At 42.6% G+C, this 20,513-nt stretch overlaps 1 protein-coding gene across 19 annotated transcripts in view; it reads left to right on the top strand.

The window, feature by feature from the left end:
* Positions 1-1,136: 1,136 nt before the first annotated feature.
* MSI2 (musashi RNA binding protein 2) overlaps positions 1,137-20,513 on the top strand; it is a 1,016,916-nt gene continuing 997,539 nt past the window's right edge. For 15 of the 19 annotated variants that reach the window (XM_069226631.1, XM_069226625.1, XM_069226628.1 and 12 more), the window contains exons 1-5: positions 1,140-1,357; positions 2,413-2,453; positions 2,737-2,818; positions 3,657-3,741; positions 7,847-7,888. In XM_069226631.1, the coding sequence (XP_069082732.1) occupies positions 1,296-1,357; positions 2,413-2,453; positions 2,737-2,818; positions 3,657-3,741; positions 7,847-7,888 (312 nt within the window). In that variant the 5' untranslated portion in view covers positions 1,140-1,295. Of the gene's footprint in view, positions 1,358-2,412; positions 2,454-2,736; positions 2,819-3,656; positions 3,742-7,846; positions 7,889-20,513 lie in introns of all 19 variants that reach the window. The other 4 variants (XM_069226626.1, XM_069226634.1, XM_069226624.1 and 1 more) reach the window with 2 other exon arrangements.

The following is a 20,513-nucleotide window of genomic DNA, read 5'->3' as shown; positions in this document are numbered from 1 at the left end:
AATAATTTCCTTCTGAGATCATACCTGAACTCGTCTACACAACACGGATCTTGGAATGCTCCTGACCATTCATGCTGTCCTCGGACACTAAAACATGCCAATTCCTATCTCCGGTAAGTGATCCATCAATCAAGACATTTGTATAGTGTAAAATACCCAACTGGCAATTTAGCAATTGCAAGCTTATCCTTTTGCACTATCGCAAAATCCTCCTGCACATACTAAACCCACAATTTCCCAGGGGAACTACAGTTGCCCTTATTTTTATTCTGGACCCACATGCTGTATGTGTATGGTTAGTCCCGTACAATACAGAAAGTAAAAAGGTTAGTCAACTGGCTAAGGCAAATCTTGAAATAAAATATATTCACCAAACCAACTCATTTAAAATGCAAACACGCTGCAAGAAACCGGGTTGTTTGTTGTTACAAATACTATTCTCTAAGTCATTGCTGTGTCCATGTATTTTACTGGGTGAACTGACTGAAGCCTTGCCACTAAAATCACATTCTTTTTTTAACATTTCTGTATATCATATTCTCTCAGCCTCAAATCCTTTGTATGTGCAGACTGTGTGAAATATTTTTTTCTTTAATATCACTACAAATCCTGCAAAAACTAGTCATGCTCTGATTTTAAAGAAGGAGTTTTGAATGTTATGATGGAAATTGAGAAAAGACGCAATATTACAAATCTGTCATAAATAACTAGTCATCTCCGCCGTGGAAACGTGTGCAGCTGAAGACCAAACACGCAATGCTTAATTTGTGCTAGTGGTTGCATGGAACGGCATCTTAACAATGTATTTTTTTATTATTGTTTATTAGTACCATTTTCTGGTAGCCCAGCGGAGTCACACCAATAATAAAATATATAGAACACAATAGCCAGTAACATAATATAACACTCGCTTTTATCAAAAGTTTCATGAACTAAATAATAATGCCTAAAGGGCATGGACATAAAATAGTATGTGGTCATTGACACAGAAGAAGGACGCTAGAGTGACCTAGACATAGACGAGGGACGCACGGAGGTATGCATAGATGCAGGACAGAAGAGGATAGTAGAAACAAAAGTAGGACTCTGAAGGAGGCGGGGGATGATGGCCTCAGAGGCGGAGAGTTTGCAGCGCAGGAGGCGGGAGGCGGGGGCTGGGCCGGCCCGCACGTGTGACGAGGCTCGCTCCCGGCTCCTGCACACTCTGCCCGTGTGTGAGAGACGGAGTGACGGGTGCATGAGCCTGTGCGGTCGCTGCCCAGAGAGAGAGAAGCGGGTTAGACTCGGGAGCCGCCATGGAGGCAGACGGGATTCAAGCCAGCTCCGGCAGCCCCAACGACGCGCAGCACGACCCGGGGTGAGCTCAGCCTCCCTCTGACAGCTCTGTCTTAACCCACGGAAGGCTTCAGCACCACTCTCGGAGCTCTCCAGCACCCCGAAGCTTTACCGTTCTCAGCACATCTCCTGGAGCTCTCCAGCAACCTTAGCGGTGCCAGTGCCCCTCAGCAGCTCCCACCTTCGGAGGCTTCGGCGCCTGCTCCCTGGAGGCTGCAGCACCCCCTTACCTGCGGCTCCACCAACCCCCCCGCCCCCCGGTGCTGTTCACTGGGCCTCTCGCGCTCCCCGCCTGCACGGAGTCCCTCTCCCAAGCCACTCCAGCATTGCCCACTGAGCTTCCTACCTCTCCCTACTCTTCCCACCAGCACCTTCTGGTCTTCCCAGCACCCCCTGTCCTGTCCTTCCTCGCAGCCCGCCTCTCTTCTGGCTGCTTTTTTGTTGTCACTGCTGGTGTGCTGTTTAACTGTTTTGCGTCCTAGCCCCAGTGGCGCCTTATCTTGCGTTAGTAACTCCTCGTCCCTGCCCCTCTGACTCCCTTCTTTCCATCTATCCCCGTCCTCTCGTTACTGTTGCGATAGCACCTGCTGTTGCACCCAGCAAAATACTGCTTCTTGATAGAAATGCGAACCTCCCCAGCTTGCCTCTCACCCGTCTGCGGTCTCACTCACGGGTACTCAGTAACCTGTCTTCTCTGTGTCCTCCTGTCTCCTCTAACATTGCGTCCCATTTCTCCCCATTTCCATGCGTACTCTTGTTGTGCTGCTGTGCTGGCACCTGCTCTTTATCAATTGCCCCATGTGGTACTCTAAGCGCTACCCTCTTCTTAAAAGCACCCTGTTCCTGCAGTCTTTTTCGGTCATCCCATCTTTTCACGCATTTCCTGCTTGTTGTCTTTCTGACTTCTGTCCTTGATCGCCTCCCCCTCTCTCCAGCGTTCTCCATTCGACACTCTCCTTCCTTGTTTTCTTTCCATTCCGTCTTTCGCTGCTTTTTTATGTATTTATAATCCAAGTTCCACGTCAAAATGGCCGATCTGACATCTAAGCTGACTTGTCTTCTCTTTTCCTCTTCTAGTAAAATGTTTATTGGCGGCCTAAGCTGGCAAACCTCACCAGGTAAGCAGCTGGTATACTTATTGGGTAGCTTCTGGTCTGTTGGTACTTGCAGGGTTTTGATAGTGCCCGATTTTCCTTTCCATTGGTAACAAACAAGTTCACACTACCCTCTCCTGCCAAGGTTATTATTTAATCCCATTCAGAGTCCTCTAATCGACCCCTATTGCTATTTATGCTGCTGGAAAAAAGTGTGCTTAATAGGGGGTGGGAGCGTTTATTGTTTACTTCTTCTGGAGTTACAAATGCTGTTTGTTCCTCTTCCATCCTGCTTTATCTGCCACAGACAGCCTAAGAGACTATTTCTGCAAATTTGGAGAGATCAGAGAATGTATGGTTATGAGGGACCCGACTACAAAACGCTCCAGGTAAGTAATTTGCGCTTATCATCTCTTTGTGTCTAAGTGGTTCGGAAGTAGGTGGGCTCAGCTGGCCTGTTGTCCAGACTTCTTTTAAATAAGTAGAAGTCACTGCATAGTTGCAGAAGAAAGAACTTTAAGTATTCAGATGCCTTGTTTTCAAAGTATGGTTCAGTCTTATTTGTTAATGTGCATCTCTGCAGAGTGTTAAGTGAGGTTGTGACAGGTTTGAGTGTGCTCAGGTTTAACCACATCTGGCAACTTAAAACCAAAGTTTTATTGAGAGAGACGATCTGGGCTGTAACAAGCACGGATCTTTGTTATGTACACCTGTGCAAAGTGTTCATTAGGGCGAACCTTTTTTTAGTAGTATTTTGTTGACTTGATACCTCAAACCCCCCCGCCCCCAAACATTCATGTTCGTTGCTGCCAAAGGTTATTTAGTTAAATTAATTATTGTGACTGTTCAGTTCACTCACAAATGATGCCCTTTCCAAGTAGTGTGTATTTTCTCTCTTTATAAATATATAACTGGCGTGGTCGTGGTGCCTTTACTCCAAGTGGCCTAGTGCTTCTTTATGCAAAAAGATAATTTCATTTTGGATTCTTTTAAACACCTTCTTGACATTTGGCATCTTCTACTCGTACCTTTCAGGTTTACCTGGATCTAAAAGCTTTGAAGCCATCTGTTTATCAACACCGAGACCACTGTCAGTATTATAGCATAATGCACAGAATATACTTTCGCTTGTCCTGTGGTTTGAGACTCTGTGTTGGTTTATGACATTTGTTCTCTGTTGTTTTCCACTCATTGTCCCTTCTTTCTTGTTCTTTGTGTCATTTGCAGAGGCTTCGGCTTCGTTACGTTTGCAGATCCTGCAAGTGTAGATAAAGTGTTAGCTCAGCCCCACCATGAATTAGATTCGAAAACGGTATGTGTTATTTCCTTTTATTTGTTTCTCTTGTGCTGTTCTTGGAGCGTTACGATTGTGTCCGGCATGTTCTTAAAGGGCCAGTGCCTTTCCCGTGCTTTGCTTTGGATTGTACATCTTTTCCTTTATCGACGGTAGCCATTTATGCCCTCCCCTTCATATTTGTGAGACACACAAAAGGAGTAACTGTTCATAGACTTTACTGCATTTTTGTTCTTTGGCTTAGACCCACAGGGACATGCCATCGCTTTGTTTACTTTCAATTTGCATCTGAATTGCTTGACACTGATATCAGACAATGACAGTAGTGCTACTGATTAACACTTTTCCATAAAGTGGACCCCTTTAGTTAACTTCCTAATGTTCATTATGTAGTAGTTTTGCCAGGACCCACTGTTAGTGAAACTCAAGACTACTTAAACAGTGCTTCGTGCATTTGGCGCCTAAAAGGCAGTACAGTAACCTTGTATTGCAGTTAATAAGCACAGCAACGTTCTCATATTCGACTCTACTTTGAAAATCTATCTTCCGGTGTGCAGTGACTGTCCGTTAATGGGACAGATTGCATGTGTTATTGTTTACAACCGCCTCTGTTTCACAAAATGCAGCTGCCAGGGAAGCTATCTGATCTTGTGGCTAAGATGCAGACTGTGACCCTTGGTGAGCGTTTGAGCCAGATGCCAACATTGATGGCACTTAGAAATGAATTGAACCAAGGGTATTACAAAATCGACAGACAGTTGGCCATCTCAATAATTATGGCGAACACTATACGGGTAAACCCCCGTACTCACTCTGCCCACTACCATCTTTTTTGGAAGAATTGAAATTAAGTACAGCTTTAGCAAACCACAGAACAGACACTGGCAAAATTACCTGTATATTTGCTTTATTTTGTATTTTACATTTTAAGACTGTTTTTATGTTTTTGCTAAAATTCCTGATAAATGTGCAGAAGCTTTGTATAATAGTGTACTTTCTCTTGTTTTTGATCAATTATGTTGGTGTGAATTAAATGTCTTCTGAGGAGTGGTTCAGTGTGTGTTGCAGTAGTTTGTCTGCTATGCAAGTTGCCATGTCACTGTAAATTATATTAAAATAGTCTGTGATCAAGCACAGGTGCATTTAATTTTTCAATATGACAGTCTTAATAACATTTCACTTAAGCTAGTGGATTCTTACTTCCTTTTTTTTTTTTAATAATTCTTTAGAATTTTATTGGGTTAATCTCCACATGTCCAGGCACCGTATGCAGTGCTTTGCTTTAATCGTGGTTGGTCAGGTAGTGGCACATTAAATACGCGAGACAACAGAATTTATATGGTTGATGTTTTGAAACATGCAGGGTGTTCACTCAGAACAGTGCGTTTTCCACTGTAAACTTGGAATAATGGACAGTGACGTGAAATGATCCTCGGACTCTACAAAGGGCAAGGAAAGCTTAATAGATCACCTCGTCAGGGGTAGTAAGCGCTATATGCAATTTAAAAATAGAGCAGCTTCTAAATTTAATTTTCTTGATTGCCCATCCATTTAAAAAAATATTATTGTTGGGATCATTTCATGTTTGTCGCAGGACAGAAACAGGTGACCACCCTTACTATGCAAGGTGACATAAGTTTGTAACTTTATTTTGGTGTAGACAAGGTAAATTAGCATCACAGTCACACAGTTTGGGCATATCTACTAATGTATTAGTTCCGTTATTTGTACACATTTTCGTAAATGTTCTTTGGTTTGACAAAAGCTTTTGACTCTGTTTCAACGTTCAGTGCAGGAAGCAGATCGCTCGGGTATTGACATGGAAACGACCCCCTTGTTTACAGTTGCGTTAAAAGCTTTGCTTAGGTAATACCTATGTACATCAGAAATAGTCTTATAGTGATTTCCTAGAGGATGTAGATACAGTAAGTAGCGTTTGAATCTAACTGACTAATTTTGTTTTTTTGTAGCAGTTTAATTGTTTTCATAGATGTTGGGGGTGTGCAGAAAGGCACGGATTTCCCATCCTTACCAAAAATACATATATTCCGTATTATTATTTTTTAAATCGGTTAGTAAAAGCAGTAACCGCACAGAGGACTGGCCTTTTTGACATTGGTGAAATGGCTGTGTTGTCTGTAGTGGAACCAGAGATTTATTTTTAATCTTGGCTTTCACAGTACAACCTGTCTGATCTTGTGCATATCTAATGTCCACCCATACCTCAGATGCTGTAATGTGCTACAATTGGGGGTATTTAGAAATTGACCATCCTCTCAAATTTCACACTATCTAAAAACTACCCATTTCGATTTTTTTAAACTGTTTTTTTTTCCTTTTTCACAAGTGTGAATGAACCTGATCTCATGTGATCTGGGCTTCTGATTTCCAGGAATTGATGATGAGAGCTCATCTCGGAATATATTTAAAACAGACACTTTGACTCATCTTGTTGTGGTTAAGTTCATGGAAAATCCTCGCCTGTTGCACTTCTCTGGTAGATGAGTACATAGCAAGTGCTAAATGTTAGATGTAAATATTTCAGAAGGGTAGTCGTGATTTTGTTTTCTTATAATGTTCGTGGATACAATGTAAGCTGCCTTTCTCATTTCTCAGGTATATATTTAAAATACAGTACATCAGTGTAAAAAAAACCATTAATTACATTAAACTACTGAACTGTTCTAAATGCCTTTTAATTGGACTCAGTAATTACTTAAACCTATTGACTCACTGCTTCGACTGATGGATGGGTAGCTTTGGTACATAAACACTGCTTCCCCAAATGGAAAATCTCTTCTCTTCGAGGATTGATCTGAAACTTTATGCTGAAACTGAGAGCAGATTGTGAGATGTGTATTTGAAGCAAAGCTGTATGTCGAATCCTGTGGACACAATTCCACAGCTTAGATTGTGCTCGGTAACTTGCTAATCATAGTGCCAAGCTGTTGCCTGGAACAAAAGGTTGTTCCTGAATGAAGCTGGAAATATCTTTAGCATGAGAATCCCACAAGCACTTTAGTGGATAGTTTTTTTTCCACGGTTTAGTGCCTTTAATACCTTCTGTGTGGAAATTCAATTACCTGTGAGGAATTATCTGATTTATTGAGTTAAAAAGCCGTCTACATTCGGACATTTTCTGTTTATTTTTTAACTATGAAACTTGTTGGTTTAAAAAAAAAAAAAAAAAAAAATAGCAAAGTGCAGACAGCATGTTTTGAGATGGCTAGTCTCTTTTATGAGCATGACCTCACTGTTTTTAATTGCATCATTTCTATTTTTTTTTTCATCAATTGTTATGCATACATAGATTAATCTGGACAGCTGGGATCTTTTTGAATCTGTACTGCACCATAGCTTTCAGAGCAACAAATTGACTCAAATCTATCCTCTCGTCATTTCCCAGCAGCCCCCCCCCCACTGTTTTTGCCAAACACTCGCATTTCTTTCTACTTTTCAGCCTATGTGTTTGAAGATTCCGAAATATTTTATTTATTGCCACCAACTAACGGCCACCTCCCATAAAAAGCGTTCTTTTCCCCTTCTTTACTTGTATTCATCACTTTAAAACTAGTTTTTGCTTATGGCCCATTATGTTGGTTCCATCGCTAGACTTCGAGGACTTTTTACCCGGGAGCATTATTGATGATCATGTAGCAAATTGGATGAGCAATTAAAGCATGAATGTCTGCATCATCTACTGGTGCCTCGTGTAAACCAAAAAGTAATCTTTAAAGAAATTCTTTTTTTTTTTTTTATTTCTATTTACCTGAGTTTTCCTTCTGTTTCTGACATGCATGTGAATGTGTAGGTTGAGGCTTCATGTGGTGTTTTCGATACTGGGTATTGAAGCGAAGGCAAGTAAATGCTTTTGTCTGTTTTAAGCTTTGGGGCTCAAACATCTGTTCTGAATAGAGCAGCACTTTGTAATACGATTATCACTAAGGGAGTTATGTGTTCTAATAAAAAGGCTATTTATTACAGATCTGTTTTATTCGCTTCCAGAATACTGTGGTCAAATCCTGACAAATGAGAAGTTTTCAGTGTGACTTAAAACAGTGACTGACTTTCTTTTTGCTTCATTCTTTTCTCTCCTGCCCCCACCCTCTTTTACCACGTCCAGATTGATCCCAAAGTTGCATTTCCACGAAGGGCACAGCCTAAGGTAAGTCACAGTTCGAAAATATGATTTTTGGCATGTTTGGAGTCATTGTTGTCAGTAAGTCCAGGATTCAAACTGTGAATTGCCAAAGAAAGCTTTTAGAGCCTGAGAGTCTGATACCTTGAGGGTATCTACATATGACTGTGAATCTACATGAGAGCTGCTGTGTACTTTTTTTTTATGTCTCTGATTTAACTGCCTCACTGCAGAGGACCCTGTTGTGTATATGGCACATGCTTCAAAATCATTATTGGGAGTCTGTGGAGACCTGATTCGATTTAATCTATCCCGTCACTCCCTGCCCCCCAAAAAAACAGAAGGAAAGGTCCTGGTTCCCAGCCACTGTATCTTTACCATGAGCAGCTTGACGTTATTCACTTACCAGGGTGGTGTCTGTCTTGTTGGACCTCTTGAGATTTGCTTTTCCGACACTGTTGGGAGCAGTAATGTTTTGATGGCCTTGTGGCTACTTTTGAAGGACGTTTTTTGTATCTTGAAGTAGAGCACAATGGGAATACATGTAGTAATCAGTGGACTTCTATCCTGTACTGTCTTTATTGACGCATGCTGATAAAGGACTTTAACCTGGCAGGGCTGTTTGTCATATTTGGGCAAGAAAGCAGCTGGGGACCTTATTACATTATGCTAAGCTTTCTTCTTAGCAATTATGAATTTATGCAAAGCTTAGCTTCTGGTGTTAAGTTCAAGGATTCCAGGAAAACAACCTTCTTCAAGCTACGGTTTTGTTTCTTATGTATGCATTTACTTATTTTTTAAGTATACGTTCTGGTCTTTTGATAACAACATGTAATGTGTTTTTTTTATTTTTATTTTTTTATTTTATTTTTTATTTAATTCAGCATGATCTTGAGACCTTTGCAGATAAGTCGTATATATGGTCTAATGGCTAAGATGTCAGCTGGTCGACTTCAGATTTAATTCTTGCTTCCGAACTTTATTGAATTGTTTTGAGCCTAGCCGAATCTCATTTTGTTCTAAAACTGGTATTGTCAGGATACTGGCTCAGTGCAAAGAGCGTGATCTTAAAGGTTTGCTGTGTGTTTATCATAAGTTTTAAATTGGTGATGCTATGTTCCTTTCTCTCCAAAGAGATCCTTTCCGAAATTCTGAGGATGGAGAAAGATGGATATGGTTGCAGTATCTCAAGTGTCCTAAATTATTATCCTGTCAATATATATAGGTACACCCAGCAAGCACATTAGTGGTGCGCTAACTTTTTATGCTCTTTAGTCAGGCATATACATATGCTCCTAACAGTGTGGTTGATGCGCGGAACCCTAATCGAGAGTCCACCTTCTCTCTGTGTCCCCCAATTGGTCACACCGGCAATTACGCAGCACTAGAAGGAGCTCTACTGTTCTTGCTGCGTGATCTGAAAATGGACGTCGAGGTGAAAAAGAAATATCGTTTCATGTATGTGAGTTTCTGCTACAAGTATTAATATATTTTAACGTTATTTTCTTTTTAAAGTAGTTCAGTCAGGACTCTCCCACCTCCTTCACAAGCAGAGTGTAAAAAGCTCCTACTGGAAAATCTTTTCCACTCGAAGCCGAGCCAAGTGTCTGGTCTAGCATGGCTCGAAGACTACGAGCCAAGCTGTGAACAAAGTCAGCCTGGAAATCGAGCAGCATACATCATAAAAAATAAAAAGCATTTCTTCAATCTGAGCAAGTGTTTCTTCTTGGTACATATGATTATTGGGAGCCATTTAATGATGGCTATCATTTTTAATGTGAAGTTATAAGCATTCATACCCCCCCCTCCCCCACACACAATATTGATGACAATGCCAGTAGTAACTAAGAGGCAAGACAGTTGTCATGCGTTCTCTATACCTGGCCTACCTTATTCTGCATGATGCAGCCTAGTAGTCAAGTAAGGCAAACGCAAGCAGTGTACAGTACATGTTCTGGGTTCACATGTGAAGGAGCCTCGGTTCACTATTTTGTTAAGCGGGGACGCTGGATTGATCCCTGGTTTTCTGGCTTCACACTGTGCAATTCAGCCACTAGATGGGTATATCTCTCCTTTCTACATTAAAGCTGACACCTTTGTTTTTAGTTATGTACGCGTGAGGGCCAAACCGGAGGCACCTGAAACCTCGGCCAGTTTTGGGCCCGAGGGTCCAAGAGGCACTCGAGCGTGGCCAGAACCAGGCACCAGGCTCGAGCCTATAGTGGATCACCCACTTCTATTTTCTGTTCCTGGTTACGGCTATCACAGGGTGTGCTGTGACTTGGGATGGTCTTGATCCATGAACGCAACCCTCACGCCGTGCGAATAGAAAGTGGCTGAGCCACTGAATGTGTGGAACAGGAGAAAGAGAATCGAATGATTTTCATGAATACGGATCCCTCTTTAGAAAAAGAGCGCTCTGGGCTCCGAGAGCGGCGGTGTGTTGGAGGGAGCGGGATCCACCTGCGAGGCGCGCACGATGATGCTTCTGTGGCTATTCATGTGCAGCCTTTTGAAGTGCAGCTTCTATTCATTCTGAAAAAATGCACCCACCCCTCCCTGTTTATACCCACCCAACGCAAGGAAGGACTTAAACCTTCTTTCCTCTGGGGCTTCAGAGCGTCTTAAGCTTCAGCTAATATTAATTAGAGGAGAAAGAGGGTTGGTTTATTTTTGGGCTCGGCAAGGCGCTTGTGTTTTAGCTGCAGGATTAGGTTTGTGGATTAGTGTTGCGTTTCAAACATTGCATCCCTTAAAGATACACTATACCCTTTCTTCCGGTGCGTTTCTGTCAAATAATGTGCATTCTGTGGTTCAAAGCATCGACGTAGCGCATGTTTTGCGCGTCTTTGTCCTCTCCCTGGTCGCTTTCGGCCATGCCCTGGTTTGCATTAAGACCGCATCGTCGTTGATGTATTGTTAAGGTGTCACTCAATCTACAGTAGTCGTTGTCAAAATACATGGTTGGTAATTTCTGGAAAAATATATATATACATTTCTCAGTGCCCCCATTGTTTCTATTTCTCTATAGTATACCACAAGAGAACTGGCCCAGGATCACAAACGTGTCATTAGCTGGGTGCTGGGATTACAATTTAGACCCTCTTGGTTCTACGACCACGATTTGGGTGTTATTTTGCGTACCTTTTTATTATAGGGTCAACTTTGATTACAAAGTGAACCGGATGACTCGTATATTGGTTAACTCCCACCCCGTTAGAATTTCTGTTATTGCTGTTGCTTTAAGTGTAAAGATAGATAGATTTTTGTCATAGTGACGTTATATTCAGAAATGTTCAAAATTCATTTGGCCTTGAACTGTAAAATGATGCTGCACAGGTGTAATTTGTGTACTTTACCATGTGGGAAAGATCCTGTTTAAGTAAAAAGGAGATCCGGTTGTGCTTTTTCAAACTGAGCGAAAATGACAAGGCTCCCCCTGTACGAGTTAAAGGTCGTCTTTTCTGCAAAGGACACTGAGGCGCGGTTCAGTGCCCTTCACATTGATAATTTCAAGTCCCGAAGAAATGCTGAAAATAAGGGAGAGCTGCCTAGGGCTTCAAAGGATCCTTTTTATTGTGAAAGGAAATGAGCACGGGTGCAGACTCGGAGAAGTGACTTGACCCTGGCCAGGCTCAGAAACCTCTCCCACGCCGTTTCCTCTCCATGCTGTACTGGCTTCTGTGGTGTTGCATGAAACCACTGTGCTGTTGCACCCTTGACACTGTTTTGGTTACGTAAATATGAAGGAGCCGAGTTTGAAAGTAAGGGATCTGCCAAGAGACTACATTGAATGGATCCTTTCCTGTGGACTGTCAGGTGCCCTTCGAAGCCTCGAATGATACTTATGTCCAAGCGCTCCAGCAGCACCTGGAAGGCAGCTCTGGCTGGTCGAGCTTAATTCCCTGATGCCACAGTTACTTGCAATGTACCGGAAGTTGAGCTCCCGACATAACCATCCATAGACTGTGTCTTTTTTTTCTGTGCTTTAATAATGTTTTCGTGGCTTGTTGCCCTTCTATTTAATTTTACTTTCATTTTATTTACTTCTTTCTCATGTCCTACTTATAGCTGTGGGGAGGGGGTCATAGAAGTACACAGTTATACCAAGGTAAGATCTTCTGAAGTGTTCTGCATAGGGGTTGAGGGGAGCACTGTATTTTGAGGGCGAGGTGCAGGCCGCTTTATATATTTGGGTGTAAAATAAGTAGCCACAGAAGATAACCGCTTGCTTTGGTCTTTTTAGCTTGCCAATAAGCATATACTTTGGGATATTTGAGGCCTAAGTGAGTGCTTTAATGTTGACAGGAATCCTTATGATAAGGCCTGTTTGAATGACCAGAATGGCAATTCCATTTATTCTGAATCTATTTTGAAGACTAGATTACATTTTCTGTGGTGGCAGAAAATGTTATTTAATTTGTTTTTACAGTGGCACATCTGCCAAACCTTGGAAATTCCAAAGGTGTTTTGCCGAGAACCTATTTCTGACTATACTAAGAGGAGTCCAGTCCTTGAGCAGGCTTCTGCAGGCCAAAAGCTAATGTAAGTTGGTCCGTGATGGTTATATGTAACATGGAATATGACCCACCGACGGAGAACGTAGTTATATCATGAACTTTAGTTGCTGTGTAAATGCAGTGTGTGGGGGTTAAGCAGGTCATTTGGTACCTGAATGAAAGGTCCCCCCCTCAGACGTGCAATTAGTATATATGTAATTGGGTATATGCCTTTATACTATATGATGTACAGTGGTCCTCTCTATAATGCCATCATGGAATTCTGATGACAAAATAATCATGGACTAGCACATGAAATGATTTGAGATAGCATTATAGGAACCCCATACTGCAATATATATGTGTGTGTGTGTGTGTGTGTGTGTGTGTGTGTGTATGCTAATGCTATCCAATATTGAATGTGATTTTGGCGACTCCGATGTTTGTAGACTAGGCTGATTTTGGTATTTCTTTCTAGTTGTCAGGGCAGCGTCTTTATGCCCCTACATTAGAGGGCCACAAAAACACAGTATAAAGGGGTTTTAACAAAGAGTGAAAGGATAGCAAGCCGTGATTGCTATGGTTGTGTTCACTAGACTCCCTTTGTAAGTGGTTAGTCTGATAGATGCGCCGCTGAGGTGGGAAATGACGGAGTGAATTCAGCACGTTGTAAGATAGCCTACGCTGGTACACTCCAGATATCAAAATAGTAAATAATTAGGGTTCATGTGATTTACTTTATTGTCAAAAAAGGCTCCTGTTCATAGCAAGCAAGACTTCAAGAGGAGGAGCCATAATCAAGAATAGATTTAATGTCCGGGGTTCTATTGTAGTTAATGCTCATAGAAATAAAAAACAGTTTTGACCTCTTTTTAATTAGCCGTTAAATCTTGCCGGATTTTTAAAGCGGTCAGTTCATTCCTCCCGGTTGAGCACTAAAACGTTGAACGTTTAAATTGAAGTTCAGCTGCCGGTTATGTACTGGTTTATGCCTGGCCTATGGAGATTAATGGCTGTTAATTAATACAGCGTATTGTTTTGAGGAGAGAGATGGCTAAGGAGCCTCAGCTCGGCTGCGGTCCGTTTCTGCACTGCTCCCGTCGAGGGATTTTAGAAAGACGCGCGCACTCTCCTCGTTTGAAGGAAAGGAGTCTTCAGGTAGAATCGTAGTAGTGACTCTGGGCCCGTGTGTTTATCTCTGCTCCCAGTTTCACGGCTCTGGTGCTGCACATTTTGCGTCGCAGATTTACTTGATCTCGGTGTACTTAAAATTGGCATTCGGTACCCTGGAATCCCAGCCGGGTGACTCCTGTCGTCAGATGACCTCCATGTGCCGACAGCCAGTTTACCTGGTGATGACTGTCCTCAGTGAGATGATTTTGGCCTTTTTAAAGTAGTTTATTTACCTTTACCATGCAACATCGCCAGCTGCAGATTTGTTACTCAGTCGGCCCTCTTGCTTTGGGTATCAATTGCTTCGGAAAAAGGTCTGGGACTTTCGGTAAGCAGCCTTTTGATGCGTTAAAATCTGCCCCTAACGCCAATTTGAGAATAGATTAGCTATGACTCGAGCACTTTAAACAGCAATGTAATCAGTATTTCATCGTGGAGACCGGCGCCTTTCATTTGTGTTGCTGTCCCTGCTTGCAAGGCCTCTGTTATTCAATATCATTCGAGACTTTTATGATGTGACCCGTGCACGGATGATACTGCAGCAAAATGCTTAATCCAGCACCGGGTTTTCAGTGATGATTTATTCCTTTTAGTGAGGTGATGCAATTATTCTTATACAGAATGCAGAGTTATTTAGTCAGTACCATGTATGAAGGCGAAATTGGATATGTACAGAATTATCATTTAATTTGTATATACACATTGACAAAAAACGCAACACGCTCCATCACTTGTAATAGATTTAGATTCAACCCATAACAAGTCTATCAAAATAACAATACCTTTTTAGTAGTCCTCTGTGACCTTCCGAGTAAGCTGTAATGTGGTCTAAAAGGGCACCCTACATCTGAAGACTCTGTAAGACATTTTACCATCATAATCACTCCTGCTGGTAATTTTGATTATAGTGTATGGATTCCGCTCCTGGTCACGTCCGATTTTCTATGCTTGTCCTTTCAATAACTATAAAACAAAAACTGTTTCGCATCAGTTTAGATATTAGCTGAGTCCATAATCGCGGAGGCACATTTCAAGATGATAATGGAACATATTTGTCTTTCACCTTATGGCACTTTTGACACATTTTCTGTTGCTTTAGGCAAATGGATCTCAATTTTTTGAGTGGGGCAGGCCATTTAATTCCCAACAATGGTCAACAAATGTCATTAGTGAACTACTTTATATTGTCTCATAAAAGGCAAATTACTTTAAGCCCTGGAAGTAAGTAGGGCGAGATGGATGGATGCTGGAGACTGGCGACAAGGCTGTCACATGATGACAATAATACTGGCCTTCCTGTGTCTGAGTCTCTAATTAGGCTGCTCTTGACCTGCACCGCAGTCAGTAGTGCCATAATGCAAACTGGGGTTTCCCATAACCATCGTGCAGCTCTGTGGTTCTATACCAATATCTGAATTAAAGGAGAGATCACTGTGGTATAGTCTTGCCACAAAGCAGATTATTTGGCACCTCCATGTTTGATAATTTTCATAGCTGTGTATTAAAAAAAATCATAACCTTTTCTACTACATACAATACTGCTATTTTAGATCTGTAACTAGGCATTTCTATTAGCAAACTAATTTCTGTACACCTCATTGGGCTTTCTGCTTGTGATCAAATGCTGCACACTCAAATATACATATGTTGGCTTGTCCAAGGAAGGACGAAATGGTTAAATAGAAAAAGTGAGCTTAGAACTTTGGTCTCTTGATTCTTCTGTCCTGAATTTAATCCTTTGACCTACAGCTCATGAGTTATGACTGTAGGTTGAGGATGTTCAACAAATGTTGATGTTGAAAGACGCAACCTGACTGTTTGAATGGAATATCAGAGAGATCACATTTTCTCATTTGACTATGGTCCTACTGACAGTGTATATTTGAAGCACATCATCTCTGAATGTACCTCGGCTCTGGGTCTTTCCCTCCCACACTCAGTTATGTAAAGCTGGGTGGAGTGCTTATATGCTGGTATACTTTATATTGTGGAGGTGTGGTTGTAAAACCAGGTATAGTGTTTCTGTACTGGTACATTACATTGTGGGGGAAGGTTGTAAAGTCAAACTGTGTACTTCTCTTGTGCACAGGATATTGCGGGGACGATTACAAAGCCAGAGTGGTCTTGTGTGCTTACAAATGGTATATTTTGTTGAACAGTTGTTAATCCAGGTGCCATACTTTTCTGCTGGTATATTTTTAAATTATAAATTGGCTTAGGGTCACCTTGATGCTGATCTTCCACTGTCCCCCTGCAGACGGACATGAAAGCCACTGGTGCTGTTAACCTCTGGCCTTGGGGTTCCAACCCTGTTATTTCTGGCTTAATAGCTAGTAGTGCTGCTTTGGACCAGGTAAAAACGAGTCGTGAATATGATGTAGGGTATTGCATTTAAATCAGTTACAACCATCAAAGCCTTGTGGTCAAATCCTGAATGTGGTGGTGGGGGGGACATTTTCAGTGCTTACTTGTCTTCATATTTAGTTGAGGCCCAGAATTCTGTCTGCAGAAGTGTGAAGTAGAAAGTTCCCTATGGACGGTATCTGCTAAGAATAGCACATAAGGATTAATAAAATGTGTTTAAAAAAAAATCCCTATTTGACTATCAAAAATGAAAGTTAAAAATGGAGCATTACTACAAAGAAACACGATTCCCCAGTGTCCAGTAAAAAATAAATTGGCCTAAACAAAAGTTTGTCAACAAAAAAAGGAATAATGTTGGAAAATTAGTTTCTAAGAGTACCTTTTTTTTTTTTTTTTTTTTTTTTTTTTTTTAAGAGTACCTCTTGCATAGCGCTTTCTTCCGTGTGTGAAGTTTGGCGTAGAAGTCATCTGACTGCGGGTTAATCGGGCAGTATGGGATCAGCCTGCCTTGCGTTTCTGGCTCTGTCATGTGAGCAAATAATGGAGAGAAATCAAAGGGGCGCTGTGAAAGATGTGCGGTGCAGCCCGGGGCCAAATGTACACGGTGCGGAGGGGGGCGGGAGCCGAGGGGAACATGGAACGGGAGCCCTAAAGGAGTGCCCCGAAGGAAACGGGGGGAGGGAGCGGTTCACTTGTTTTAATAGTGTATCTTTAATGGTACTTTCTTCATTAAAGTGACGCTTATGGGTTTTAGGTCACTTTTGAGGCTCATTTTCTCCAGTCTAGCAGATCAGCAGTGCTAGCCTTCTACAAGTTCAGCCAGTGAAAGCAGCTCGGGCCCGAGTCGAGCCTCCTCGTGTTCTTGTGTTCCCCACAGTGCTGCTCGTGACACGGAACCATTGTGGTTTTTATGACGGTGCATTGTGGTAGCTCTTAGTATTTGCACTGTTGTCTGAGGCTCCAGAGGCCTGAAATTGCCTAAAGCGTGAGCACCTCTTGAACCCGAGGGCAGAGCCGCGAGGGAGCTCATTTGCACCCGAGCGGGAACTTTATCTTGTTTTGACTTGAGATGTGGACGTAGCCTCCCAACCATTCTCGCCTTTCTCTGTTTCCTGCTTTACCTCCCCACGCTTCTTGGGACCTTGCCCTGCTAAACTAGAGTGTGGAAAATCCTTTCATGGTGTGGGACTGCTTGGATGTATGAACCTCGCTGCATCTCAAGGCTTAGTGTATTGCTATAGACGTCCGGGATCTCGCTCCAAGACTACAGATTTGTTTGCTTTTTAGGTAAAAAAAAAAAAAAAATAGAATCGAAACGAATATTGTTGGCAGTGATCTATAAAATTGTCGATCTCCGATTCTGCTGTCTGTATTTTCCACAGAGAGCAGAATCATGGTGAGGTTTTGGTCTAGCCAGTGGCAGCCAGCGCTCACTCTTCTGGCCAGGTGCAGGCTACCACGTGAGTGATGGCTCTGCTCATTTCTTTGACGTTAATGCACTTGCTCTGCCAGTTCTCCGCATTGTTCTGTTGTGGAGCGTTTGTGTCAAATACTTCCATAATACTCCACCTGGGTCCTTAAGCCTTCTTGAACCGCGATACCTGTGTTGGCAGGATGCTACGCCCTGCCATGTGCAAGAAATGGCAGGTTACAGCGGCGAAAGATTCGTTCGTTTTTCGGATGCTTATTGCTGGCCTGTGTGCAGCGGGCTGGAGTGTATATTGTGTGTAGATTGCCTCCCTGAATTAAAGCTAAAGCAATTTTTAACTCGTTTATAAACTAGCTAACTGCTGGATGTCTATTAACTTGACTTGTGCTGTTATTTTCTTTAGTCACCCGAAAGGGGGTGTACAAAAACAACTTTGGCTTCTGCTTTGGGGAACAATGAATGGAAAAGGATGGTGGTTTATCGACACAAAAACTTAGGTGCTGCATAGATCCTGTCTGGGGACAAGGAGTGGGGAAGGTACAGTGCCATGAACCCTGCAATTTCGGTTCATACCCGCCCATTGCTGTGTTGCTGCTGTAGTACACAGTTGTCCCGCCCCTGGAAGTGAAATGGGCACCTGTGTAAACAAAGATGGATGCTGTGTCACTCCACAAGTTAGCCAGGAGATGGACTAAAAAATGCAAGCGTTTTACTTTGTAGGCCAGTGTGTGCTCCATATGTGTGTGAGGTACACTGCACTAATTACAATGTTCGCATCCCACTATAAAAACACGTTTTTGGCTCTTAATAAATGTTAGCCATCTCAATTGAATTCACGTTTTTACCCTTGGGTGAACAAAAGGTACAGGTAAAAACTACGAGGATCCAAATTAACGTGCTGTAGGATAAGTTTTGCAGTGGGCTCCTAAAGCATTGAACTACTTTCCCAAGTTTAGCTCTCTGCAACTTTTTAACTCTCTGAACTATCTTTATATGGGATACATCCAGGTTACATGCATTGCGCAGCTGCAGATACACACCTGCAGGTTTCTTGCAGTACTTTGCAGGAGGCACATTTACCCGCTATACTTTTTGTGATTGTCAGGCCTGTGACTGGTGTTGTCCCTCACACTCTGCATGTGCCTTCACTGTCTGATTTACCTTACAAGTTTTATACCCGAGCGCTTACTGGCTACAACACAGATGTCTACAGAAGGTACCTTGATTTACCACGCTTCCATGAAATACATTGGCTGCTTACCAGTAAAGTAAAACAGAGGTGCCTTTTTATCGTCTATCTCTTTGGGGCCAGAGTTTATCAACTGTAACGGTCCCTGTGCTCCCTGTCCCCAGAGTGTGGGTGCCCAGAGTGTGGGAAAGGGCATGAGATGGTGGAATGTACTCTGAGAAGAGAACACTTCTTCATTGAACCAAGTGCAGAAGAACACAGGTTTCCCGTGCCCAAAGGTGAGGAGCACATCCAGTCTGGATTTTATTTCTTTGTATTGTGGGATGCATACTCTATATTCATTTTATAACATTGTATTACAGTGCTTTTTTTTTATTTACAAAACTGTGCATGCATTTCTGGCATCAGTACAGTCGGATTAATGCAGAACAACAGTAGTCTACCGTTGCCTGCAATCAGGTGGGGGAGAGGGGGCAGGGGGCTTGAGGGGTGTTCACCTTGTTTTTTTTTTTAGGGTCGAGCCTGCGAGAGCATGCGTTAGCAAGACACTTAACAAAAAGGGATTGAAGTCCGCCCATTGCTTACCATTTGTTAGCTTGTGTGGCACTCTTCTTGACAGCCTCAATAGTTCACTGCAGACCTAGAATTGTTTCTGTTCCTCTCTGTGGAGCAGAGGTACTATTTTGTTCTTTTTAACTTTTAGTGCCATGCAAACAGAAGGCGTGTGACTGGCAAAAACATGCACAGCAGGATAAACAAAATTGCAAAGATTTATTTTCTATAGTTACATTTCTTTTATTTTGCCAAGTCTTCTTTTCTCACTTTGTACTCCTGTTTTCTTTTGTTTTGCTAGTGGGTGCTGTTCTCAAAAGATGAGGATTATCTTGTTCTAAATATTGCAAAGTGACAATGTTCCTTCTGTGTAATTTCTGAAATGTTTTAACTCCTAATTGTGCAGCACACTCCAATTCACCCCACACTGATCCAATCCACCCGCTCCAATCCACACAACTCACTCCAGTCCACACAACCCACTCCAGTCTGGACCAGAGCTGCCTCACTCCAGTCTGCCCTACTCCAATCCACCTAATCCCAAACCAGTCCACTCAAATTCACTCCACCCTACAGCAACCCAATCCACCCAAATCCAATCTATCCCAGAGCAATCCACCCCACCCCAATCCAATCTATCCCAGAACAATCCACCCCACCCCAATCCATTCTTCTCTAGTCCACCCCACACCAATCCAGTCTACCCTACTACAAACCAGTTGACCCCACCCACCCCAATCCAGTCCACCCTGCTCAATCCAACCCACTCCAGTCCATTCCAACCCACTCAACTCCACTTCACCTCAGTGCAGTCCACCACAATCCAATCCACACCACCCCAGTTTGGTCCACTCCACTGAATCAAAGCCATGCACCCTCCTCTTCCCCAGTTCCGTAGACCCCACTCAATTCAGTCCAGTCCACCAAATTTAAATTCACCCCACTTTTATCCACCTCACTCCAGTCCATCCCTCTAGTCCAGTCTAATCCACCCCACTCCAATGTAATTCACCCTACACCAAACTACCCTACTCTAATCCAATCCAGTCCGTCCCACCCAACCCCAGTCCTATAACTCTAATCGACCACACTCTAATCCACCAAATCCCATTTCAGTCAACTTTAGGGCAGTCCACCACACTCCGTTTGATCCAACCCACTCTACCCCAATCCACCCTCAGTCATCCACAATCCAATCCACCCCACTACCTCAATCCATTCCAACCTACTCCACCCTGTTCCACCCCACCCAGCTGTATGACACTGCACCCTGACACTGTCACTAAATCACTGACCTCTGCTCCTCTCTAGAACACTCTCCTATAACAAATCTAGTCTGACACACTAACCCCTCCCCCCCCCCAACTCTAGGACATTTCATGTTGCTTAATTTTTAGCCATGCTGAACAGCAGCCACACTGGTGTACAACGTGGCAAAACACACTG

Source organism: Pleurodeles waltl, chromosome 3_2, assembly GCF_031143425.1.
Source record: "Pleurodeles waltl isolate 20211129_DDA chromosome 3_2, aPleWal1.hap1.20221129, whole genome shotgun sequence".
Classification (NCBI taxonomy): domain Eukaryota; kingdom Metazoa; phylum Chordata; class Amphibia; order Caudata; family Salamandridae; genus Pleurodeles; species Pleurodeles waltl.
Note: the sequence above shows the minus strand (reverse complement) of the source record. Positions and strands in the feature narration are given on the sequence as shown.